General features: G+C 32.5%; 1 protein-coding gene across 7 annotated transcripts in view; it reads right to left on the bottom strand.

Annotated features, from left to right (window-relative positions):
• SOX5 (SRY-box transcription factor 5) overlaps positions 1–27572 on the bottom strand; it is a 660043-nt gene that overhangs the window by 309113 nt on the left and 323358 nt on the right. For 5 of the 7 annotated variants that reach the window (XM_016119244.2, XM_016119245.2, XM_016119239.2 and 2 more), the window contains one exon: positions 12452–12683. In XM_016119244.2, the coding sequence (XP_015974730.1) occupies positions 12452–12682 (231 nt within the window). In that variant the 5' untranslated portion in view covers position 12683. The remainder of the gene's footprint in view (positions 1–12451; positions 12684–27572) is intronic. The other 2 variants (XM_016119241.2, XM_016119243.2) reach the window with 1 other exon arrangement.

Genomic DNA, 27572 nt, shown 5'->3' with positions numbered 1-27572 from the left:
ACAGGTCAAGCTATTATAATATATAAATCCATTTGTGTTATACCACTTATCCATAACACATCCTTTTCACATCATCTCAGGCTGCCCTTATGGGTAAACTGAAATGAGAGATCAAAGGACTAAAAAGCAACAAACGCAATCCTAAATAAACAAAGCATTGAATTCCCCACAGTACCTCTAAAATTTCTGAAATCAAACAGGAATTTTAAAATGTACTGAAAAGTAACAAAACAAAACAAAAATTGGATATGCTAATAAAATTGTAGCAATAAACAGGAACCTCATTAGCTATGTCCTAAAAGAAAATCATTATGTAGCCATTAGAATATTCATGAAAGAAAACTTAAGCAATTTCTATTTATCTTCTGTTGCAGAATATTTTTGCTATTATTCTCCTGTTGATGTTGTTTTCCTCTGGTAAACTATTTGGAGAAGTATAAAATATGAACCCACAGAAGAATGCTGTGATTGTCTATGAGTGACCTGGAGAGTCAATTAGGCTAAGAGAATTAGAAGGGTGTTGGAAAGGGAATTCACATTAACTGACTATTCAATATGTAACAAGTACTGTGCTGGGTAATTATTGCATTTAATTGTCCTATCAACTATAAGTTAAATATCAAAATTTTAACATGTAAATAAGAAAGGTTGCACTCAGAGTGTCTTCTATGAGCATAGGCATTAGAGATACTCATTTATCCATTTAACTATTTTGAGATGCTTGCTGTGTATCAGCCACTGTGCCAGACTCTAGGAAACAGTGCTGACCAAGACAAACATATTACCCCAAGGAAACCATAGAGCTTTCTCCTTTAAATGAGTTGGTTATCTCATGTTCAAGATGAATTACAACCAAAAATACTGATAGAGTTGACTGGTGAAGAACACTGGACCACTTAAAATGGCACAGGAAAGTGGGAAATATTCCTTCAGGTTATTAAAAGGAAAACATGACCACTGGGAGCCCAAAAGAAAACACAGGATTTGTTCTGGTAATTAACAGTAATTAGTCAACAGAGTATGAACTATTCAAGAACTACAGCATCTATTAATTGCTTACTATGTGCCAAGCATGGTTCAAAGGTGCTTCTGAGAATTCTACTATTTAATCCTCACAACATGTGCTGGGAGGTTCTATTATTATCCTCATTTTCAGGTGAGAAGATAAAGGAACAGAGAGATGCCACAAAACTTAGTCAATGTCACACATCTCATAAAATGGAGAATTGGAACCCAAACCGTTTAAGAGGGAGTTTAGGCCCTTTACTACTACATCTCATAATTTTACCAAAACACAATCTGACTTAGCTTAAGAGGATTTTGTGGTGGTGGCAGTTGTGGTGGCAGTTGTGGTGACAGTTGCTGATGAACAGCCTTAACATAAAGCAATGATCTGGCAATGAACAAAACTGTGATAACTGAATAGGTCACAAATACTTGATTGAGAAACAGCATCTAAGATGAAATTATCTCCTTTTTTCATAGTTAAAAATATAAAAAAAAAAAAACTTTTAATGACAGGAGATTGAAATTTCTATTGAACTTCTCATTTCAAAAGTATTTTTCCTTAGCTTAAAATTTTCTTTTAACTTAAATTTATAAAAATGAAAAAGATATGCCATTTAAATACAATGTATCATTTTTCTCTAAGATCACAGAACATAAACATTTGTTTAGGCATTCATTTAATTAATAACTAACATTTACTAAGTTTCTGCTATATTCCAGGCCCAAGAGTGCTCTTTATATGTATTGACTTTAAATCATCCCATAAATTAGATGCTATTGTTATCATCCCATTTTACTGATGGAAAAAATAAGGTACATACAATTAGAGCAGCTTGCCAAGTGTCATGGGTATCAAACAGCAGAACTGGGAATGTACTCAGGAATTTTGTTACTAGTGGCCCTGTGCTAAACCACTATGTTCTGCAACAGTTTTAGCCAGAACATAAAATCTTACCAATCTTTATATGAAGGTTTAAGTAAATAATCCTTTGGAATGCCATATATTGCCTGACATCCTACAAACTTCTAGTACACATTTTGAAATGGTTAAATCTCTTGGTCCACTTAAATCCAGCTAAAAAGATTTTTAAAAATCAGGTTATCTCTGAGTTAAGGTAGAACAATCAAGCACCGATTGTTATATCTGCATTCCCTAAAAAGTATTCCTAAAGGCTTTTAAAATTATTTATTCTGATAAACTATAAAAATAATTTTAATATTTGTATGAGTGTAGAGGCAGTGAGCACAGTTATTAAGTGCTTCAGTTTTGAAGTCATGAATCCAAACTCTACCGCTTATTAGGTAAATCACTCTACCGAAGACTGTTTTCCATCTGTAAATCAGGAATGATCACAGTTGTTAAACTCACTGGGTTGATATAAAAATTGGCTGAGATAATAAAGACAGAGTGGCTGGTACACAGAAAACATGAAATATCGCACATTCCTATTATTAATTATTAAATACCATTTTCTAAAGAGTAACAATTATTTGAAATCTCCCATATTTGAGTTACAACTATTAGACTGTAGATAGGCTGTAAGATATATTCACACAAGACTTTCTTTCAAAGTGCTTCTTATGTTCTACTGATGACCCTGGGGAAATCAGAGTCTCAGATACAGAAGAAGCCTATTCTCTGGCTCTGTGTCCCTAATGTGCAAAACATGCCAGCCACTGCCACAAAGCCTAAAGATGGATATCACAAGAGCTGGGCAATCTCCTCTCTCCAGGACATATGTTTATACAGAGGGTAGGGTCCAGTAGTAACAGGAGAGGTGGTTATCAATCTTAGGACATTATTAAGTATAATGCTGTAAGCTACTGTAACTTTTTTGCTGTTATTAAGTACTGTTATTAATATGTTTTGACTTTTTACATGGTACATATTTTATACTTGTAAATACATACAAGATTTCTTAACAGTATCTTTGTAATTTTATCCTCATATCCTATGTCCATTTTAAACCTTTATTAACCCTTAGAATGTTATTTTCTTATTTAGGAATATTGACGAACAAGACTTTTATCTTGAGACATGCTGGATTTTTAAGAGCTAAGAAGAGACACTGAAGTAAACACTGCTTCTCTATATAATGATAACATTGTTTGCTCTGCTGCCACAGAAGCAACCTTGACTAAATAAGACATAAAATCCAGTCACTTGTGTTCATTTACTTTATCATGTGATGTCAGTGTCACAGAGCTGGCCAAGGCTGCTCTCCTTACATTCACACCTCATCCGCTCACATAGCTCATTCCTAAAAATGGTTTACGGGAATTTTAAAACAAACAAAAAAAAATTTTGCCTTTGTACAAAGAAGATATGTAACCAAAGGGGCAGATTACAATTGTCAACTTGGGTAGCTTTATATTTATTTCCCATTTAAAACACCAAAGAAATCCCCCTCCCATATCTAGTAGAATAGAGAAAAACATAAAATTTATTTTCTAAAACAAAAAATGGGGGAAAATGGCACAAGATGATCAAAACTGATAACATACAGAAAGACTGTCATGAATTCGGTTTTAATACCAGCTTTAATGCTGGTACAAATTATGGGCATTTCAGATCTTGTGGAGGAAATAAAGAATTTAAATACACTTAATGCTTTTAAATGCACCTAATGTGGCATTCTGAATTCAAACTGTCATTTCTTAAGGAATCATTTCTCTTGAAAGTGTTTTTCCCCCCTATAATCTTCCTATTATATTTTTGTGTCCTATAGCATTCCTTCCTATTTTTTTTAAACCTACCCGCCTTCCAAATCCCAGTATTTGTCTTTGTCTATACTTTTAAAAGAGAAAGCTATGTAAGTCTAATTGCCAAAATAAGCAAGAAAAATAAATTACAATGAAAATTCAGTACTTCCTTAACATTATTTTAAAGACTTCACTTTAAGATCCAGACTGACTACTAAATAGTTGTGCTTTTTTAAAGAAGAGGCTGCTATACAAAGATCACGCTTCCCTTTTTAGATGCAGTGGATAGTTATATCTACAGCCAAGAGGAAATATGGTGTACGTGTTTTTGAAATATGTTGAGGTCCCATTGGCAATTGAATTACTGAGTCTTGTAGACTTCATTCTAATTCCTAGAATTCAGGTATTCACATTGCGAAATTCCCATTCTCGAATTCCCTCAGGTGACTGCTGTCCTTAGAAAGTATAATAGAAGAAATAATGACAAATACATTGCTATTATCACTTAAGTTAATACGGAGACACTAACATCAAAATTACTTTTCAGTTATATAAATGATCTCTGTTCCCTATTTCTTATTTTTATCAATCTCGACAAAATTTCAAATTTAGGAAAGAAGTACGAAGACAAAAATCAACTAAATTTAAAAAAATCAAGAACTGATAGAAAATATTGGTAGGGGTCATAGGAAATTTTAGAATGGAACCTAGGACAAGCACACAAAAGGTGCAGGAACCCACTACAGCACTAGACCCCAGACATTTGGATTCGCCGATAAGTGCAATTGAAAAAATGATTTGGGAACCAATACAGAATTCTAAGGTGTTTTTTTTTTTTTCCCATGTAAGGACATTAAAAATAAAATTGTCATTTCCTATCAACATTGGCTCGTAAAAGTAAAAGAATGTAATCAGAACAAATAGAAAAAAATACACCAGATAGTTTTTTTTTAAAAGAATTCACTACACTGTCCCTGTTTACTCAAAATCAGTGAAAACTTTATCCCAGAACCAATTGATCTATTAATCACACACAGTAAGAGAAACCTAGGCTGACTACAAGAAGGTTTGGCAAATCTCCAAGAGGTAATATATGTAAATAAGAAGGAAGCATATATCAGAGTACAATGGTGCTGATTCTCCTACCCTGTCACTCTTCCTGATAATGGCTCCATTGAGATCCACAAGAGGACCCATTAATGTTTTCCGATAGAGGAAAATTGAAAGAGAGAGGAAGAAGAGGAGCGGAGGAGAAAAAGAATCAAAGAAAATGAGAAAGCACTGAAAACAATATATCTAAGATACAGAATGAGGTTGGTTTCCATACTTTTCATTATTTCTAACTACCAAATACAAATAGTCTTATTATGCAGGTCCTAGAATGACAAATGATATAGAGATGGACACTTATCCATTCCATAAAATCTAGAATACCATTCAAGTAAATTATTAGCAACGCTTCTTAGTATCTCTATTTCCAGTATCCTAGCCAAGAATTTCCTCATTCTTTCCACTTCATTCAAGATGGTCACCCCAACAAAGAAAGAAAATATTTAAAATTCCAATAACTAAAGTAGTTGTTTTTATTTCTATTAATATGAAGAACATATTTAACTAATTTTCTCATATTTCATATTGAGTCCTTTACAGTATAATTTGTCTTCAGTACTGTTTTAACTTGCTCTTTTTCCTTCGTATTTCTTCTGAGAAAAATATTATGGCAAAAACAAAACTATACTATAAATTAAAGACGTTGCATTAATAATAATTGACATGATGTGTTTATTTTTAATATCTTGGCACTTAGTAATTTTTATGTAGAAACAATTTCAATTAAATCTATTTTTGATTCCCACAAATGATACCTTTCAACTGTGAATCTCCTTAGCACTTATTAGCCTGTATCAGGATCCTAATATGTTACATAACATTATAGTGATTTTTGTGTTTATCTTACCTCAATATTATACAAAAAGCTACAAGAAGGAAGAGACTAGTTTTTATTTCTATATCTCTGCTGATAGGTATTCACTGTATATATTTGAGTTGAATCTTTCTACAACACTCCCTATTAAATGATGGCCATTAAATTCCATTAGGCCAAAACTTCTTAAGTGAACACATGTTCCCCCTTTACCACACAATTAGAAGTTCTTACTTATTCCCCTGTTAGTACAAAGCACTATATGGGACACTAAAAGTATATCTTCATTAGGTATCATGAGCTATCTTGCAACTCCCATATAAAGCTATTTTTAAAAATGTGACAGTACACTCAATTTCTCAAGACCCAGTTAATTTTCAACTCAACGGTTGCACTTCAAATACTGTTCATCATATGAATCAAGATTTTCTCTACTTGATGTTAGACCCTCCCCCAACCAGATGGAATGGAATTGTATGGCAATAGGACAAAATGATCTATTGCACAACTTATCCAATGGCTTTGTTGGACCCCAACTGATTGTTTTTCACATTCTCATTCCTGCTAGCCCTGGGGGTAATTTTCAGAAACAATGCAAGTATAAAGATTGAACCACTTACATTCAAACACAAGCCTGGAATTATATCTAGATAAACAGCTTCATGTGGTATTTTCTGACAACATTTACAGAATAACGTTTGTAACAATGTAATTTCATTGTATGATAAACATCAATTTACCATAAAAAACAAACACAAACTTGTCACCATTTTCACCTCCTTTCAATTGAATTGGCCTTGTTCAGATAAGCAAGCCTATCTCTTACAGATAAAACAGTTTATAGTGTGTGAAATCCTGTATGTGTGTGTAGAATTATACTGCCTTCTATCATAATTTTATACTGCCACCCTGCACATATGGCTTCTAAGCTTACTTTATCTGAATCCTTCTGAATTTATTCTCCATGCTATTAAACTGAGAACATTCCACATCGTTCAAAAGTAATTACACTTTTTGTCTAGAGTATAGGAGACTGCTCTCCCTAAACAATGAAATTCTCATTATTAGAATTGGCACAATAACTGCACTGGTGTTAACAACCAGTATGCATTACAGCATCATAATAACTTATACTAAGTTTGATGTACAAAGGTAACCAGAAATTTAAAAGCTTATAAAAACCACCATATAAAAATAAGAATCTTTACCATACTATAATTAAGGTCTTAATCTGTGACTTAGTTTTAAATAGCACATGCAATTTCTCTTTTCCTTCTTAAGTTTTCTGAACAGTACTTCACACATAACATTATGCTAGTCACACATCAAAAATACATTACTAACGACTGTTAGATTGTAAGCAAAATTTATATAACGGGTATTTCAAGACACAGCTATAATATAGCATTTAAAATTATTTTTGATAAATAAAGAATCCCAGGAGTTGACAGTGAGCCTGAGCAAGTAAAAGCCTCTCTCTGTCCTGTGCACTGAATGAATTCTTTCAGTGTTTAAGTTTGCATTTCATATGTTGGAGCTTTGCTATAATGTTATCCTTGGTTCTCAGCTATATGTTCAACTTCTAGAGAACAACTCAAGAAGAAAACTTTTTCTTCTTTTGTTGAAATTTGGGAAGAAATTGACTTGTACTACATGTTGCTTTATGATAACTAGTCTCTCTGAAATGTTTAAAAACATTAAGCCACATCAAAAGTATTGTTAAACCCCATATATTATATACCTATAATTCTTTAATAACACCAGAAAGATGTTATCAACAAAAAATAAGTGATATACTAAAATATATATGACATCGTATTTCCAAATCAACTAGATCTTTAAATGTTAAAATTTCACACAAACATCGATTTTATTTCTTATGAAATTCAGCTATCTGTAGACTGGGCCGCTCAAATTATTTTTTAATAAAATATTGTATTGTTAAAGTAAATATTTATATTTTTAAAATCAATTGTGGAAAGCAGCCACTCCACAGTTACACAAAACTGTGCACTCAACTCAAGAAGAACTTAAGGAGTCAAAAGAAAGTTTGGCCGAGATAAAACTAGACTCTTTTTGTGGGGGCAAAAATAAGGCAACTGATAATTCAGTAACCACAGGTGGTGAAGACTTTCATTTCGTGTCATGTTTGACACCAGAACAATCTAACCAACAGAAGTAGCACGCAACCAGATAGAACATGAGCACCAAAATGACCACCACAGTGTCCCCTGGCTCCCTCTAATGCTACACTTGATTTCTCTTCGGACTTACTCTATTCCTTCCTTGTGCTCATAAATAATCATGTTGATTGACATGAAGACACTCTACATAGCTCTTTACATTATGAAATAAATCCATCTATCTATATCAGAACTATTATTAAAAATGAGCCAGAAATTATAGTGATTCTTGCTTGTCTCTGAAACTCTGAAGTGACAGCCTTTAAATCTATGTTTAAGAAAAGGAGGATGGAGAAGAATTGTAGACCTGACCTTCCATAAAAATAAAGCTCAGGACTGCCTTTCTATTCAAGTCAGAATAGAACTTACCAACCTTGCCTTTTACCTTTTGAAGATTATAAAAGAATCAAAATTTGCTATTAATTGTTTGGCAAGATTATGAGAGTTTCAGAGAAAAAACCAACAGTCTTTTTCATACTTAATATCCGTGCCTCAATCTTATATTGATTAGAAATCTTACAGTATTTTATAAATATGTGTATATAATCTGCTTAGTACAGTTCATCCATAGTGTACTCTGAATGGTGAGTAAAACCTCCAAGAACAGAAGGACTTAGAGTATCCATAAGAGGTATAGCTGTTTGGGAGTGGCTCTTAGTTAGGCACTTACTTTATTTCTCCAAAATTTTAAGGAAACAAAGACAACATCAGAAAGGAAGAATTACATCTTTATCTCACGTAATTCCAAACATTAACACTTGTATACCCTGACTATGAACAAATGACCCTAATTTATCAAAATCTTTATATAGCAAGTCATGAAGTATACAGAACTTTTATCTCAGGAATTATTTTCCAACTTAAATTTTATACAGAAAGCATCTCTATAACTTCAAGCCATCATTACAGGGATTACTCATCAGTTTTACTTTGTCTCTAAACTATGTGGACAATACAAAATGTAGACTTCTCAATATCTCGCTTTTATTTAAAAATGGAGCATGGTTGTCACACATAAACAGCAGTGAAATCTGAAAATCAGGGTTTTTTTTTCCCTTAAATTGAACTGTATGAAATAAAGACCATGAAACATTCTCTCTGTTTTTAAAGATATTGAATAGGGAAAAAATAGAGAATGTATTTTCCTACTGAAATAAAAGGACATGTTTTGTGAGTATGACAATGACCTAGAATCTAAGAAAAAAAAAGTACTTTTGATGGGTAACAGTTCTATAAATATATTCAGTCATTTTGATAAATGGGTAAAATGTATTTTAATCAGCTTAACAGCTGAATATATCATATTTATTATAACATACTTTCTGCTTTCTGAATACACTACATTAGTAGATTCTTTTTTTGTTTGAAAATTTCTAGAAAACCAGCATGTTCACTATGAATAGTGTCTTAACAACTTTGCCCAAAACATATATTTAATCATCTACATAAATTCTTTCATTTAATCAGTAATCATAAATTAAGTATATATTATATGCTGGTATCAGAAATACAAATATACGTATAGAAATACATATATGTATACATATATATACACAAATACATATATGTGTGTGTATACACACACACACACACACATATATATGTGTGTTATATATATATATATATATATATATATATATATATATATATATATGCCTTCAAGGAGACTTATGGTGCATAGAAAAGCAGACATTTAAACACATAAATTATATTATAGGCCATGAGAAAATATGTAAACAAGTGTCATGGATAAAAGAATAATGCAGGAACCATTCTGCCTTAGGAAGTCATTGAAAGTATTTTAGAAGAGGCAATTTCTGACCTTAATCTTGTAGGAGATATGCACAATTCACCAGGAAGGTAAAATATAAAAAGAGAAAGGTTTTCCAGGTAGAGAGAATAAAGTTGTATTATTTGAGGTCCCTTGGTATGTTTATGAATATATATGTAAAACTTGGTATGAATGGAATATTGGGTCCATGGCAAGATGTGGGAGGAGAGGAGACTAAAACCATAGTTTGGTACTAGTCTATGTAATTTTACCTTAAGAATAAGAGTTTTAGACTAAATCCTATAAGCAACAAGGACACACATCCATTTCCAAAGTGGGGTACATATGCAACTCATTTCTCAGGCAAATAAGTCTAGTGGAAGACAAAAGAAAGACTAAAAAAGAGAAGAGGCTAAAAATTTGAGATCATATAGAGACTCTTATAAGACTCTACTCAAGAGATAAAAAGCTGGTGGAATCAAGAAACATTTGAGGCAGAAGCAAATTTAGAAACTAATTAGACACACGGTAAGAGAAATCATCAGTGCCGATGTCACTAAAAATAAGTTAAGTCATTCATATCCAAACGGCATTAACTTCCAGAACAGTAGATCTTAATCTTTTTGGGTTACAGATTTATTTGAAAATCCGATGAAACCATATTCCTACTCACATGTGTGAAAACACAGAATTCTCCTTTCCTTTTCAGGAGATCCATACAGCTTCCTTAAGAACTTCTGTTCTAGGTAAAGTTACTTGAGAAAGGGATTTGTGTCTTATTCAGATCTATTTCTATAGTATCCAACAACAACAACAAAAAATTTGGTAAAAATCGGCAGTTCATAGTTTTTATTTAGCTGAACTAGATACTCCATTACAAATTGAATGGTTTCATTTTCACTAACATCCTGCATCATGGCATCCCTTCATGCCAACTATAGTATGTAATTTAATATACTTATTCCCACTCTTAAGCATACTTAAAATAATCTCCCTTTTATCTGTGGTTTTCTTTTAGTCATAACTATTTATATCCACTCCTTCAAATTTGTATGTTTATGTTTATAATAGTATCACAAAAAAACCAAAGCAAGACGTACTCTCAATAGGTTACTCTCTAAGAGAAAGTAATGGTTAAAATATTGGGGAAAAAGGCATTAGCAATGATGCAATGTCAAACGGAGAGTCTGATAGCCTTACCCTGTGGAACTGCGTACTACCATTTCTCCCTTTTCTTTTCCTAGTTTAACTTTTTTGAGAGGAGGCCAAAACATTATATCATTGCACACAACTAACATGAACTCATAGTAGAGGGAGAGGGAGAAATTATGGATAGTATGATTTAATTTGCCAAATAAAAGATAATGAGAACATAAAATACGCTTGCACCTTGCGAAGAGCTTATAATGATGGTAAGTTTCAGACTGCTTGAGTAAAACCCTGGTTCTCCCACTTATTAGCTGCTCCCACTTATTAGCTGGAACAAGGTATTTAACCTCTCTGTGCCTCCATTACTTCATCTGTGAAATGGGATTAATAATACCTCATTGAATTATTGTGAGGATTAAGTGAGTTAATATATGTTATGTGCTTAAAACACCACATCTATGTAAGTGCTACTTAAGTGTTAGCTAAAACATTATTCTTGGTGGAAAAATCTTGTAAAGTCAAACACCCAGGCAAATTTTTACCTATAAGGCTTAAAATGTTGAATGAGACTATTTAAACCTAATATGAATATTAATAGTGTCTAATTCACAGCTACTAGAAGGTATTTGATTCTTCTTGTTGATTTAACTCCACATATAGTAATGCAATAACATAAACCAGCAGCATATTACAGTGCCAAGCACATTTATGATATGTAATAATTTCCTGGAGAAAGCAAAAAGAAGTATTTAACAAAATCGGAGTTGTCTTTAAAGGTGGGAGAATATGTGATCAAACATTCTTGTTGGCATAATCCGGTTCAAATTGGTATAATCAGGTCAAATTAATGGCATTGGCTTTCTTAAAGTTGAAGAAGGAGAGGCCACAAAAACATGACATTTACCCAAGCAGCCATGCTGAAAAGGTGAGGGTGGCTTTACTGGCAGCTAAGTACCCTGCCGCCTTGCTGATTCTACATACTTAAGTTCCTAAAATGGACCCAAAGGCTTTATCTGTGTATATCTGCTGTTTAAGCTTCAGCTGAAGATGCACTGTTGTCTTCTTTCTTCTCATCTGTGAAACCAGTTTCCCAGTGATCCAGACCCCAAGATGAGGGGCCAGATAAATTATCCTGAATTTCAAAATCTGGAATAGGATGCATCAGGGAATACTGATTTATCCGAACAGCATGAATGGTACTGAGTTAGAAATTACGGTGGTCACATTAGAAAACTATAGTCTCTGTGAAATATATTCTTCTATAAAATTCTCAGTCCTGTAAGGAATACTGGAATCTCCAATCTGAACCAAGCAAAAAATTGAAAAACACGGATTTATTACAGTGAAAATGTTCAAACTATGTTGTAACTCTATCTGAAAAAATCTTCTATTAGAAATAGTATAGTATCTAACTTTCTTGCTAATTTAATTGTGTTACTTTAACAGTATTATATTTACATGTCTTTTTTCCCTGTAATTGTCGTGTGTCTCAAAAGCAGAATTCTTAAAAAACAAACAAACAAAAAAATAGCATATCTGATACTCCCTACTAGAATCAATTTACTTATAAAGAATTCTAAGATGTTAGGAGTATATCTTGCATATGGCCAGTAAGTAGATAATAATTATACAGCAAAGGACTGAAGCCAAACTATTAGAAGACTAGACTGGTCAAAAAGTGAGTGTAGGCACAATAGACCATGAGAAACCTACCATTGTATTGTGCTGAGAAGTGGGAGTCCTATGGCCACAAGTCTCTTGCGTCAGCAGAGAAACTGGCTGAAATTCCTCAGAGTGAGGCTTGTTGGGAAAACTCACATGCAAGGGAAGGTGAAAGGCTGGGAGCCCGTCACTCTCCTCTTCTTCCACTTTCTGTCTGCTTGTCACCATGGCTACCTCTCCATCTGCTTCCCCATACGGAGAGGCTGGTCGCTTGGAAGACATCCTGGAAGGAACAAAAGAGGAGAAAATAATGAAACCTCCACATAAATCCTTAATGCCGTCATTGTGTGTTAGGGGCCATTGTAACAGAAATGCCTTTTTGTGCTTGCAGAGAGCAGGAAACCATCCAAATACCACTGCAAAGCACACACAATCAGAAACAATGGCCAAGCAGGTAGCAACAGAACAGTGCTTGTTTGTTGTGAGAATAATACACTAATATAGCACTCTCTTGTATTCTGGCTTCTTAAACAAGAGAATTCACCTAAGAATACTGCATAATGAAAGACCATTTCATTTTAAAGGAAAGAAAAATACCCATCTAGTTTTACACTTTGATAGACCTTATTGAAGACAGAATATGTACGAATAGCAAATGCTGTTGGCAGTAAAAAAAAAAGAGAAATGACTAAAATTTATTTTGTTAAAAAAATAAATGAAATAAAAGAATGATTACCATGATAACGAATTTGCATTTTATTAAAAGTAAGATTACTGTGACATACAGAGATATCGGTTATATGTAAACCTTAGACCACATGACAAAAAGTTTGATATTTGTTTAAAGCTTAATAACTGAATGCATTTTACATGCACTGCTAATCCTGGGCCATATGAAATTTTTCCCTCACTTTCTAAATCACCCAATGTAGGCTTTTGGCTCTAAAATCAAATTTGCAAAGTAGTAAAAAAGTGAGAGTATAAAAATATTCCAATTTTATTTCTACAACTCTGTGAAAGATTTAGACATATTTACTCCTTAGATATCTAAGTAAACAAATAACAATCAAATAAAGATGTTTTGTTTTGATGAGCCAATGCCTATATGACAGTGTACTTAACATAACTGAACAAAATTTAAACATTTTTTGTACTTATGTACTGATTGAGAATATTATCAGAGGCTAAAAATATGTGGCAGATGTTTTTAGTTCAATAGATACTTTTCATTAAAAGTTTTACATAAATTATACAGAGTTTAAGTTTTTAATAAAAAAAATAAACTCTTCTATTTACAACCTGACCTGACCTTGAAAAAGCTGTAAGTTTTGTTCCACAGACAAAATGTGTTTATAGGATTATCCACTCTTATTCTTGCCAGTGGCATAAAAGGCAGTAAAGTGTTAACTAACTGCAACACCACTTCCTTCATATCTATCACTGATTTTTAAATTAAAAATGTATTACCAAAAGAAATATCTCTAATCTTTGATGGAAATACTCTTTTAGTGTTAGAAGTTTTTAAAAATATTCGAGTGTTAAAGATATTCTCTTAAGAAATAATAATAGCATTGTAGAAAAATTAAGAGTTTTGGAAGCAAACAAACACAGATTACAATACTGATTCTGCTACTCACAAGTTGTGAGACTTACTGTAATCTATCTAGATTTTGCACATCTTTAAAGTGAGGTGCAATATCTACTTTGAGAATGAACTGCATACCATATGAAAAATGACTTGTAGAACATTTAGCACAGAGTAGACATTCAATAAACAAGTTTTTTTTTATTATTATTTTACAAACTTTAAAACTATAGTATGGCCCACAGCCCCTGCAAAAAACAAACAAACAAAGCCCTCCAAAATGAGGAAAGCAGATTGACGGCCTTCTAGGAGTTAAACTGTAAAATCAACATGAAATATAAAGCCTCACAATAGAGAAATCATCCATTGCTAGTCATATTTGACAATTAACCAATCAAATGTTCTAGCAAGTGTAAAAAAAGAAATGTTAATAGTAGGAGTCTTGATCAGCTGAAGAACAGAGAAAGAGGAGGTAAGGTTACTGGCTTCCATGAAAGGACCATCTATAAAAGAAGCAGACTGGGGCAACACATTTAAGGTATCTGTAACTATTTTTGATCTCATCGGCAGAGTTTACTTCAAAAATACTCTAAGTATGGAGAAAGGAAGTAAGGTCTTGTTAGCACAATTTGAATAGTCTTAATCTCATAGGCAACACCATATCTATCACCAAACTATTATATTAAACTATACATAATCCCTCTCACTAGTAATGATATTTAACTCTCACTGTTCTGCTTCCATGCTCTCCAAGCAAACTTCTGATTCCCACATAGAAAATGAGCTGACAGAAAAGATTTAAAAATTTCAAGTCTTTGTGATTTATCAGAATAAATCGGTAAAGAGACTTTTAATTATTTCTTGGTTTCACATGTAGCTTGACTACAAGAATATTATGAACTTATTATACAAACCATAGTATTTATGGTCTGTGTGACCATTGTCATTTTTGCTGGAATTAATCAATTGGCATTCTGGTGTCTAACTTAGTCTTATGTACAATCAGTCTCCTACTGTCTGAAAACTCCAGGCTATTGGCAAGAGTCAGTGTCCAAGCTACCAAAGCAGAAAGCTAGATCAGTTGGTCTTTTCTAAGTTAATACACAAGTCTATGACTTCCAGAGGTATGACCTTTCTGCTGATTTCTACTTTATTAATATCATTATTAAAAATTATGAAAATTAAAAATCCAAAAGAAGACATAACGTAGATAGTTAAGATTTCATTACTCTTCTCAAAACTTCTAGTCATTTCAATATCTAAATTATCTTTATAAATGGATAAACATTCTCTCTATATATAGGTATATATACACATATACACACATATACACATACATATATATATATATATATTTCTATGAAACGAAAATTATAAGATCTAAAACACTGAACATAAAGGGGTCATAGTGCCAGAAGGCAACTGATCCTAAAATATGATGTATTTCATGTTTATTTCAACTCCAATTTCAGAGACTTATAGGATGTTCTTATAGAGTGAACTTGAGTATTTTTATATAACTGAAATAAAAGATATCTTATTTTTTAAAATTAATATAATAAAAAAATGACTATACCTATAGTTAATAATAGGCTACTAAGTCAGAAAAAAAGTAAAATAAATAACAAATTATGTAGGGAGCTACAATCTATTGGTCACATTATTCATGTTTGGTCTGATTTATACTGCTTCTAAAAATATTGATAACTAACTTACCAATAACTTTAGACTACTGAATTTCACTCACCTACCAAGGGCTTCATTTTGGACAGAGGAAAGTCTCATTAATTTTTAAAAAGCATAAGGAAAGCACTGCAGATTTCTATACATCGTGTATCTGGGATGGGTAGGGTTCCAATTCCTGTAGTTTAAGCTGCATGGCTGTGTCACAGTACAAGGATACCTGAGGTATGCTCTCATGTATTCATTCAGAGATGATTTTTCTCATTCCTGTGGTAGGTACTAGCCTTACCAATGAACAAAACTCAAACTTCAAAGAAACTGAAATGAGGCAGACATATAATTCAGTGTGAAACTAATTTACAGAGCTGTGTTGACTTAATAGTAGTCTTTAACTCAGTTCTGTGTGTAGACAAGAAAATCTTTTTGAAAGAACTGATGTCTAATTCCAGGGAAAAAGAGAATCTTCAAGTCATCAATCTACTGACCACTTACTATGTACAAGACATTTATCTAATGGGAATTTAAAATATAATTCAGGCTCTCTACTTAAATCCCATTTCTAGTCTACAACATTCTTGGAGTTGCTGAGTTATATGAATGGAACAGATAAGAAACAGCCTCCCTCTTAAGGGCAACTTGCTTTTTACAAGGAGTCACTTTTTCTTTATTTGTCCCTGTAGCAATCTGTACAATCAGGCTACTCCAGTTCATATGTGGAAGTAATTTTACAATTACTGGAGTCCTTTGCTTTTCGCTAAAGGCTTTCAATGTGCATTATAATCACTCTGTAAGTAGGATGTCCTCAGTTGTATTTAGACATATGTAGCAGATGTAGGGGTAGGGTAAAGGGTGCGAGACTACAGAAGAAAATTAACTCAATGGTTCCCAAACTTGACTGCACATTGGAATTACATGGAGAGGTTTAAAAAATACTGCTGCCTGGGTCACATTGCCTGACATTCTGATATTATTGGTTTTGGAGTGCACACAAGATGTCAGAATATTTTAAAGTTCCTAGGTGATTCTAATGCAAAGTCAAGTTTGCAAAACTTAGATTAACGCCCCTCACCCAAGATGTCCAAATCCTAACCCTGAAGCTTGTGAGTATGTTGCTTTACAAGGCAAAAGGGACTTTGCAGATGTGATTAAGTAAAAGATCTTGAGATGAGATTATTCTGGATACTCTAGGTGGGCCCAGAGTAATCATACATGTCCTTATAAGAGGGAAAGGCAGGAGGATCATAAAGAAAAATTGGAAGATACTGTGAGGCTGACTTTAAATGAATGATGAGGCCATGAACTAAAGAATGTAGGTGGCCTCTAGAAGCTAGAAAAGACAAGGAAATAGATTCTACCCTGGAGTCTCTAGAAGGAATGAGCCCTGCCAACAACTTGCTTTTAAGTGAATATATTTGTATTGTTTAAGCCACTAAACTTGCAGTAACTTGTTATAATAGGAAACTAATAGACCACTTACTTAAACATATCTTTTTTCATAGCTGGTATTTCCTCAATTGGAAATACTTCTGCCCCAGATATGTATACTTGCCTATTCCTCACCTAATATTTTTTTTTCTATTTCTACATCATTTCCCAATGAGCCTTCCTCGCTTACTCCTGCTAAAACAGCACCTCTTTTCTCTATTACTTCTTATTCTCTGTTTTGTCCACAGAATTTATCATCACTTGGCATATTTTATAATTATTTGTTTATGATCTGTCTTTCCCACTATTATATAAGATTCAAGAGGGTAAACTTTATTTTTGTTCACAGCTACTCACCTAGTACTTAGGATCATTTCTGAAAATAGTATTCTTTAAATAAATATCTATTAAATGAAAGCTACTAACTAAAACCAGGAAATCTCTTACTATTCTCTAATAATGAATGGTCGTGAGACAATGACTTACAGTCATTGCTAAGTATGCTTAGAAAATTGTTAGGAAAAAGGAAATCAAGTTCAGTGATACAGTATTCTTTTTAAAAAATAATTTCTATGTAATAGGACAGGTAAACTCTGATTAATTCATTTTTTAAAGTACATGTAAAAAAAACTTACATTTCTTTTTAAAATGTGTAAGTAAAAGACTCTAAATTGAAGTAATTTTATAAAAATGCTGCCTAGTTAATTATTAATAGATTTATTGCTGAGGAATCACCTACTTACAGCTTTAAACTTAACTCTGCTTAGGATATATTCTTTGCTCTAAATATTCTAAAAAATTACAAAATATATAAAGTCAAATGAATTAGTATACGGAGTAAATATAAAATAGAAGACTCAGTATAGGAATTGCTTTCCTAATATAATTGTTTCTTTTCAAAGTTTCTTTCTCTGAATATGTTAACCTTTGGTTAATTCAGAGATAAGTGCTAGGAAGCAGTGCCTTCTACTGGTTATTTTTTTTGGCATATTATTTCTTTTAAGGTTAGCAGTTTTGTAAAAATATTGCAAAACACAAATGTCTATAAAGAACGTACTCAAATTCCAGTTCTTCTACAAAGCCACCCTTTACCACCACAGTTGAAGTGACTTCACCCCATCTCAACCTACCTCAATTCTTGTTAACAGCCCACATGAAAAAATTGAATATCAGTATAACCTGTGACATTTATTCAATAGTTTAACTTTTGTTTTTCTTCTTATTAGTATATACAGTACCTAAAACTAGAACACAAGCAATTGGAATGCAAGAATATCATTGTTTAATTTCTTAAATTCCCCATGACATGTAGACTATCTTGAATTTAATAAGATTTTGGTTAAGTATAGTTCTGTTTTTGACTAAGTCACCTTGATTTCCCCAGATTAATGCTGAAGATATGATTGTATAATAAAGGTCTTTCCAAATGCTCTGTATTTTGTCCCTAAGTGGTCTACTCCTCTGTGTTGAATAAGATAGAATTATTATACAGAGGCACAATTCCTAGCACATACTTGGCACTTAATGTATTTTTCTATAAATCAATAAATGATTGAAAGAGGGTCTATTTTGTGCCAGGCAAATTAACTTTGTGTAATGGGGGAAATGGGCAACTTAGATATAAAGACCCTTCTCATTTACCCTTAAGAAAACACAGTTCAGATGAAAATATAAGAAATATATCTACTCATCCATTCATTCATTAGTGGAAAAAAATATTAAAAGACAACTATGTGCTTTTAGATAGCAACATAATTAAGGAATCTGGAAAGAATATTTTAAGGTAAATGACTCTTTATGAGTATTATAACAGAAAGATAATCTTACTGAAGTAACCAGAAGATGCTTCCTAAAAATTACGAGAGTTCAACAGGGTAATAAAAGATATATTAGATGTCAATAGACATAAAGAAGAAGAAAAGATTATAGACTGGAGAAACGACAATAGCAAATTAAAGAAATGTATAGAGTTACATGAGTTAGCGAGTAGAATAGTTTGGTTAAAGCAGTAGATTATAGGAGGAGCAAATGTAACTAAGGATGAAAGCTGGGGACCAGACGATAGTGCTTCTGGTTGAACTCTATCAATTTTGAATGGCTAATCCGAAATTGGAATTTGATCCTGAAAGCAGAAAGGAACTGGTGAGGGTTTGTGAGCCACACAGCAACATAATCAAAACATATTTTAGAAAGAAAATTCTTCAGAAATTAGTAACTGATAGAAGGTTGAGAGTGGAAAAAATAGTTGAGGCACATGTGGGTGAGAGAAGTCAAAGATAAAGGGATTACTGAAACATAATTTAGAGAATACTGCTATGAGAGAAATATATAAATTAGAAAGGCCAATTTGGAGAAAAATATGAAATTCCATTTAGAAATAAATCTTTGTTACATGTAGGATTTAAAAAAAATAGATAACCAGAAAATGCAGGACTTTGGTAGAAGTAACTAAAATGGTATCATTTTCTAAACACAAATAGAGAGTTAATCAATAATTGTAATTATTTCTCAATGACTTCTTCCACAACACTCTGAATCAGTATTTTTATTATTTTTGTTTTATAAAAGATAAACCTGAGACATAAAGTGATTAAATACCTTTTGTTACACTACTAGGTCTTTGCATTATAACAGACAGCAGTTAAGAACAGAATTGTCAATCCGAGGGAAAAATACAAAGAAAATAGAGCAGAGTTTGGGGTAAAATCTGAACCTTACAGCCCATCCAAGCTTGGGAGACCAATGTATAAAAAAGATTGAACAAAGAAGAAAGATAATGATTAGTCACAGTGATAAGTGAAATAGTATAATTATTTTCTAAACAATTCTACAAAACTGAACATTCTGAATAGTGTCTTTTAAAATTTTGGACTATATTTATTTAACTTAAAACTTCTATTAATTACTCTCCAAATACTTGTTTTTAATATTCACTCTCAGATTAAATTTTAAGCATTGCAGAAAATGTTTTAAAAATGACAAAATATTCATAAGGATTCACCTCCTTATGGGAATAACAAATATGGGATATTACAAAATAAAATAATTATTAGCAATCCTTTTTATATGAATATTATACTCTTTTTCTAGAAGTTATGTGACTCAAGTTTTTCTAATAATAAGACTAATTATTCAGGACATTTACATTTATTTGTCTGGTTCCTTTTGTAATTAATGTTGATGTGAGAAGGGTAAGCAAAATTAGAAATTATTTTTTATTTTATTAAATTTACTGGGGTGACATTCGTTAATAAAAGTATATAGGTTTCAAGTACAGAATTCAATAATACATCAGGAATTAAACTCTACTGTTCATCAAAGCTATTTTTACAATAGAATGTTACCTGTTTAGTATGGGAAATCAACATAGGCATTTAACATGAATGGATAAGTTTTGATTCAAATGAATGAAACAGCCAACACTTCTACGTGATTTATAAACAGAATTACACAAACATAGCATATCACTTTATTACAGAAAAAAATCAGTTTCATTATCCTTATCTATGAAATTTCAATTATTATTCATATCTTATGGTTTGTTCTTTCTTTTTCCTTATAACATGTTTTCAACGTCTTTATTTTTCTACTGTTTAGAGTCAGCCTTGCATTTACCCTGTGAATATATTCCATGTATATTTTATAAACAACTCTGTCATACATAATATTCAGAAGGCTTTTAAATAGAAAATTGATTTGTGGTAAACATTTTTCTTCTATTTTCCATAAATCCTCTTTGCCATCAATTTATGATATAGAAAGAACATGCCAATCTCTACACTTCTTCACTTGTTTATCACATACAGTGATCTTATTCATTATATCGTTAAGTTCATCAGATCATGGCATAAACTATACATGGAAGCAGGAACACAGATTTCATAGAAACATAAAAACAGACAACATAGAATAATAAATATAACTAGACTCCTTTGTAAGTTTTACTATACATTTCACCAGAGTAGAACTCATTTCTACTAGTATTTAGAAACAAAACTTACCACAACATTAGAATCTAAAAACAAAAATAATTTTTGAGCTACAACTAGCTAAGAATAAATTTATTATTTTGTTCTACAATATGATTTCAATTTACAGAAAAAATGTAATAAGTACTATAAAAGTTTAAACTGTATTTAAAATTGTGTTAATTAAAAATGGTGTAGTTACCAAGAACTTTAAAGTGACCTTTACCAAGGCTATCCCTTGTGTTTACCTTGTCATACGTTTAGTTTCTGAGATGTTCTCTGCATTAAAATCAAGTAGTTCATTAATATTCTTTCTCTCTGATAATAGCGCCACTTTTAACTTGTATACCACCTTTTTGCCCTTTTATTTGCTAGCATCTCTGTTCTTATCTAAAAGCTTTCCCAGCCTTGTCCAAACCACCAAAGAGTCAAAGAAGGACTGGAGGATAAGAAGAGGAGAAAACGAGAAGATACAGGGTTCTCCAAGGAAGGTGTGGGAATTGAAAAGGAAAACAATAACAACAATGTTTAAAGAGAGATAAGTATAGAATTAGAAAAAGAACTTAATTCTTGTGAGTACCTGAAAGAAATGAGTGCCTCTTTATTAGTTGGATATAGGATATTTCAGAAGTGTTTGAATTAATGTACCTGAAATATACAATAAAATTAACTTTATAATGTCCATTTGATTTTGTTTTCTAGGCAAGGGAGACAAGTACCAAAAGTAAGTATTTATGAATAGTTTATGGTAGCAAAATTACAGTGATTCAGAATTCAAAATCTGATTCCTTTTCTGCTTTCTTCTCTTACTGTCTCATTAATTGTAAATCACTAGAAATTTACTCCCAAATTAAGAGCATATGTTATTGAATGAAGACTCCAAAAAACTTTTCTAAATAAGAAGATTGCTTTATTATGAGTAACCTAATAGCTGGGCTCTAGAGCCCAAACTCACCTAAACAAATATATCTGCCAGCTAAAAATTCTCATCTTTATGTTTTATTGTACTGTTTTAAAATTAATCTACACTTACTAAGTACCTAAAACAATAGTATTCCTGATGAATAAAAAGGTAAAAAGATTATTAAATTTAAATCAACTGGAATCATTCTATAGTATTCTAATACTTAGAAAAGACAGAGTTTGTTATGAGTCTGACAAGCTGAAAGAAAATTGGTTAGGGAAACTTTTCTGACTCATAAATACAAAGCCACTTTCATTAAAAGAAGAGCTAGTAAACATTTTTACAGAACTCTAGCTTTTTAAAAAAAAATTATCAAAACTCTTCTCCTGATTTTCAACATAAAAATATGGCAATAAGCACCTTCCACTTAAAAAAAGAAACCCAACTATATTTGACTCATTTATTAGTTGTTAAACTTGTATTTTTTTATCGTCAAACACCTAACTTGAATTATTAAACATTTGACCACAGAATCTTTTTAATTATCAAATACACTAAATTTCAACCAAATCTACTTGAAGAAAATATAATAGAAATGATTAAGATCTTTAAATGTAGAAGAGAAATTTCTTTTAAATTGTAGATAAGTGATCAAATACATGAGTTTAGAAGAAAAAAATTCAAATCATAAGTACGAAATTTTGTGAATTATTTAATTCATGTATTGTTATGTATTTGTCATTAATCAGAAACAAACAGAAAAAGAACATTTACCCTTCAGCAATCTACAGGTTAAAATTATCAAAGTCCTTTTGTTGTGATTATTTATAAATTACTTTGAATAATCTAGCATTAAGATTTGTGGTTCTAAAACTTGTAATTATAGTTAGAGAGGGTATACTTTTAAAGGAAATAAAAAACTTTTTCCATTTGAGCATGGGTTTTGCATTTCTGACAGCTCTAAGTCCACAGGATGTGGAGGGATGATTTAAATTTTACATCAAAATTGTGACTGCACTAGACTTTTTTTCCCCCTTCTCAAGGGAGGCATTGTTCTTGCCTTTCCATAACCAGGCGTGACAGCGCCAGACTGGAGTCATACGGCTGGTCTCTGAGTCAGCGTGAAAGTGCTCACCTCCTGAGTTTCCCCAGATGCTCAGCTCCTTGTATGTCTGAAAGCTGAGCACTGAGTAGCCACATACGCCATTCCTGGGACAGAAAGAAAATTGTAGGGAAAAAAAAACCAGGGAATAGCAAAAACTATCTATTCCAGTACATGCTGTACAACTCTTATTAATAATAAGAAACAACAACAACAACAAAAAAAAACCCCTGCATTGAATATGCGTACCTTTTATCTGAACCAAAGGTTGGGATAAATAGTTTAACAAGTAATTGTGTCTTCTGAGTAAAAGAAATAAAGTCTAAAATATCAAAAGCTTTTTGGATTTTTCTGAGACACATGGTTGCCACGTGTATAAATTTCAGGTTATAGAACACTGGATAGAATAGTAGGAAATCCATATCTATTCTCAAGATCTCTAAAAATGTATCTTTAAAAACTGTCTATGGAATCTCTGAAAATAGACAATCTTTTCAGCACTCTACCAGAACAATTGCTAGTGAAACGGGAATTAAGTCAATTTCTATTCTTCTATCCTTAAATGAACCTTTTAGGGAAGTTCAAGAGTATCTGTGTCTTGTGTATATGTGCAACCCTGTGTGTGTGTGTGTGTGTGTGTGTGTGAGAGAGAGAGAGAGAGAGAGAGAGAGAGAGAGAGAAGGGGAAGGAGAACGAGAAGGAGAAGAAGGAAAGGGAAGAGGAGGACGATAGAAGGAGGCAGACAGAGAAGACCACTACTTAATAATGATGTGTGAACGAACACTAATATTCCTTTTTTATGGAACATCTCTATTAAGAATCAGATAGCACCATCTTAATTTAACCTAATCATACGCTAACAATTTTTATTTACTATACAATTCAAATGATTTGGTTGAAAATTTTGTGTATTTTAAAGAAAAAAATAAAGAAGTAGAAACAAACTCCTTCCATTTGTTAACCCACAAATTTTTTTTAAAAGGCCAAAGAAAATGTAATACATAATTATTACTACTACAGTGAGTAGTACTAATCTCTTAATTATTGCTTTCTGAAATAATGGCAGTCAACTTTTTTTCATTTTATCATCATGAGGATATATATATTCAGGTCTTCATATGTTCACATATACGTGAACATGTTTGTAATAACCTATAAAGAGTTCATTTTCACCATAATCACAGTACTAGAAGATAGATCTCATTCCTGAACATCACTGGTCAGGTGAGGTGCACATGCAAAAAAACAGTTTTATGTAGAAAAGAGTATCTATTTAGGCTTAATGATATTGACTCCTCTGTAAAAATATCATTTAATTTATTTTAATGACTTTGTCATTTTGACTCTCCCAGGAGACTGTCCCTTTGGCAGAACTGCAAATAGGATATAAAATTTTATTTTCCAAAATAATACCCTTAAGTACTTATTTTGAGCCTCTCTCTCTGTCTCCTTATCTAAGCCTCCTCTTAAAGTGCCCGCCCCCACCCTTGCTGGTCCTCTCCCCTCTCACATTACTGGCTAAGCCAAAATAAATAGCAAATTGTTCTATAATCATAAGTGACTTATTCTTAGCATGGTGTATGTCTTGAAATAAAATCTGTGGCATGTTTAATTTATTTAGGATCTAATAATGATGACAAAAATAATTAAGTAACCAGTCTAGTTTTAATTTCTTTTGTTTTCAAAGGTCATTGTGAAATCAAGCAAGTTAAGCCTTCAAAAGCAAACCTCTAGAGAATGGTGTGTGTGTGTGTGTGTGTTTTCTTTCTTTTCCTCCTAGCTGAAATGAGAAAGGAGGCTCACAGCTAAAAGGAGTACTGAACATCACCGACAGATTTGCTGAGAATGACTAAGTAGTCCAATGAAGAAAAATATTATGACCCCTACCCTCTTTGGAATCCAAATAACCTCAACAAGGAAAAGTTTACACAGTACTAAAGTCTGGCCAATTTAGGGGACTCGTTCTTTCTTTTCATGCCCCATACCGACTTGGTTACAGTCTGTTTCTACAACAGCTGTTAAAAAATGAACAAAGTAAAAAATATTTATGTTATATTCAAAATAGACAGTGAAGAACATATATACAGTGTACAAATCTTTCCTAGGACAACAGCTTCTGATGTGAAAGACAGGCATACTAGGCAAAGACAAATTTTCTGAACTTCCTGGCAAAATGAAGAATTTGCCATTATTATTATGAAAAGTCCAAAAGTAAGGGTGCAGTGCCAAAGACGATGAGCATCTATCAACCCAAACTCCAAAACAGCGGGATGCAGCTATGGTTGATGTTATAAGAATGCTGAGCCTCTTCATTGGTTCCTTTCATGCCAAAGCTTCTTTGCTTGGATGAATATGAATTAAATCCATAAGCTTTCTTATTTTTCTAGCTTGACCTCTAAACTTATTTTACGTCTTAACTGTTTATCTTCTTCCCCCATTAATCTTCCTGGTTTTAGCACATTCCCTGTTGTTTTTAGGGGAAAAAAACCTTTAAAAGTATGGTTCATACTGCCACTGTGGACAAGCTAGGACTGTTAGCTCTTTTCTATAAATGTGTACAACCTGTTCAGTTGTAACTTTAAGGCTATCAGATTCTGGCCCCTGAAATAAAAATTCAAAGGATATGGCATATACTGTAGAGAAGAAAATCATCAAACTCTTATAAAAGTATGACAAGTATAAAGACAGAAAAAGGTCCCAGTACAAGGTTTACACTAGATTTCAAATGGGGTTGACAGTAAAGTCACTACCAAATTTTCATTTTAAAAATTATTTTTAAGTATGTCATATTGATAAACTTTTTGAAACAAACGGATTTTCTTATTTGCTTTCTCTGTTTAATCAGTTCCAAGGATAAGCATGCACAATGCAGATGTTCTTTAAAGTACTACATCACTACAATAGAAACGTCTAATTTTACTGACATTTCAGTCAGCAATGTAGCTGAGTTCTTTCCTATTCTGTTACTAAAATATAACTGACAAGAAATTTTACCGATTAACATAGTTTACCAATATCACCATGAAGCCTGCCACTATAAAACCCAAAAATGTTAAAGATGTTCACTTTACAAATCCATAAAAGAAAAACTAATCAATCAAAGGCAAAACTTTAAAGGTGGAACCATGTACTCAACAGACCGTTTACCATTTACTGTTGTACAGGTACTCTGCCACAGTTTCTGATGTTCTGCAGTATTTCTCCCAAAGCGTAACAAAGGCCCAGCTGTATAAACCAGTCCTGTCAAAGAACATAGTTAAGGGATGGATAAAACAGGGAGGGGTGTCTAACACGCTGACCACTGTCTGAGCTTATGAGGATAAAGGAGCCTTGATGGAGAAAAGTAATCATCCATTGCTTTTTTTTTTTTAAACCTCATTACCACATGCTAGAACATTTTTTTTCCACTACCCAAACACCCCCACTACGATCCCCCACAACTGAAAGACCTTTGTGTTCCAAAGGGGACAGAGTGCTCCCCTACCTTCCTTTCCCTCAACTTTTGTTTTGTTTTGTTTTTTTGCTTTTTAAAAAATTTTGTTTTGTTTTGTTTTCTGTGTTTGTTTTTCTACTAATGGCATGATCATTTAAAGATTTCTTAAAATATTGGTTTCTTCTTCATTAAACCATCCACACATGGTTCCCTAAAAATATTTTTAATGTCTATGGAAACTTGCTTCGGATTCCTTTTTACCAAAATATTATCAATAGCTTTGGATTGTGAGATAGTTCCTTCTACTGAGGACTATAGAAAATGACACATTCCTTTAAAAGATAGTAAAGCATGTATAATTGAGGTAGACTGTGCTGGAATCAAGGGTATGTGTCTTACATTTTAAAGAATGTGTTTCCCATAGAATGTGAATTTCGAAGGGAGTTGGCTATGGGCATACTCAGTGTGCAGCAACTGTTAGATATGGTTCTGAGGTTCGAAGAAAAGTTTAGACTGAGCTAATTAATCCTTTCAAAACCTATTTCTCATGTGTCTGAGAACATCAAATCATGGGGATGATTTTCCAGAGATTTCAATATGCATTTCCTATTCTCACATTTGTCATTCTTACATACTAGGTTGACATTATTTATGAAGGACTGAAGCCAAATTCCACTCAAAGAGAGATGCCGAAACTGCATTAGTGTCAGCAAAACATATTAGATGCCCAAGGAAATCCCTAGGCAAGAGCCACCAGAATCTATGTGGAGAAAGCTGCATCATCTGTAAAGTTCTATTTCAGGGTGTCCTTTGAGGTTGGGACAAATATTCGAGTGTCAGTAAAGCCTCTATTTATCCAAAGACTGCTGCAGCTGCAGCTTCAGAATTCTTCAAGCTGTCCTGTCAGTGACCTAAAGGGATTATCCTTTTTTAGAGGAGGTAAATGTGATTCCTTTGCCAATCTGTATACTTTTCTATTCAACACGAAGTGTATATTTATAAAACAAAACACAAGTTTTTAGCATAAACTATGTTGCTTTCAGAGTTTATCTTATCCTTATCCTTGGCTGGT

This window comes from Rousettus aegyptiacus, unplaced genomic scaffold (genome assembly GCF_014176215.1).
Source record: "Rousettus aegyptiacus isolate mRouAeg1 unplaced genomic scaffold, mRouAeg1.p scaffold_m13_p_2, whole genome shotgun sequence".
Classification (NCBI taxonomy): domain Eukaryota; kingdom Metazoa; phylum Chordata; class Mammalia; order Chiroptera; family Pteropodidae; genus Rousettus; species Rousettus aegyptiacus.
The sequence above is the reverse complement of the archived record's forward strand: the minus strand, read 5'-3'. Positions and strand labels throughout refer to the sequence as shown.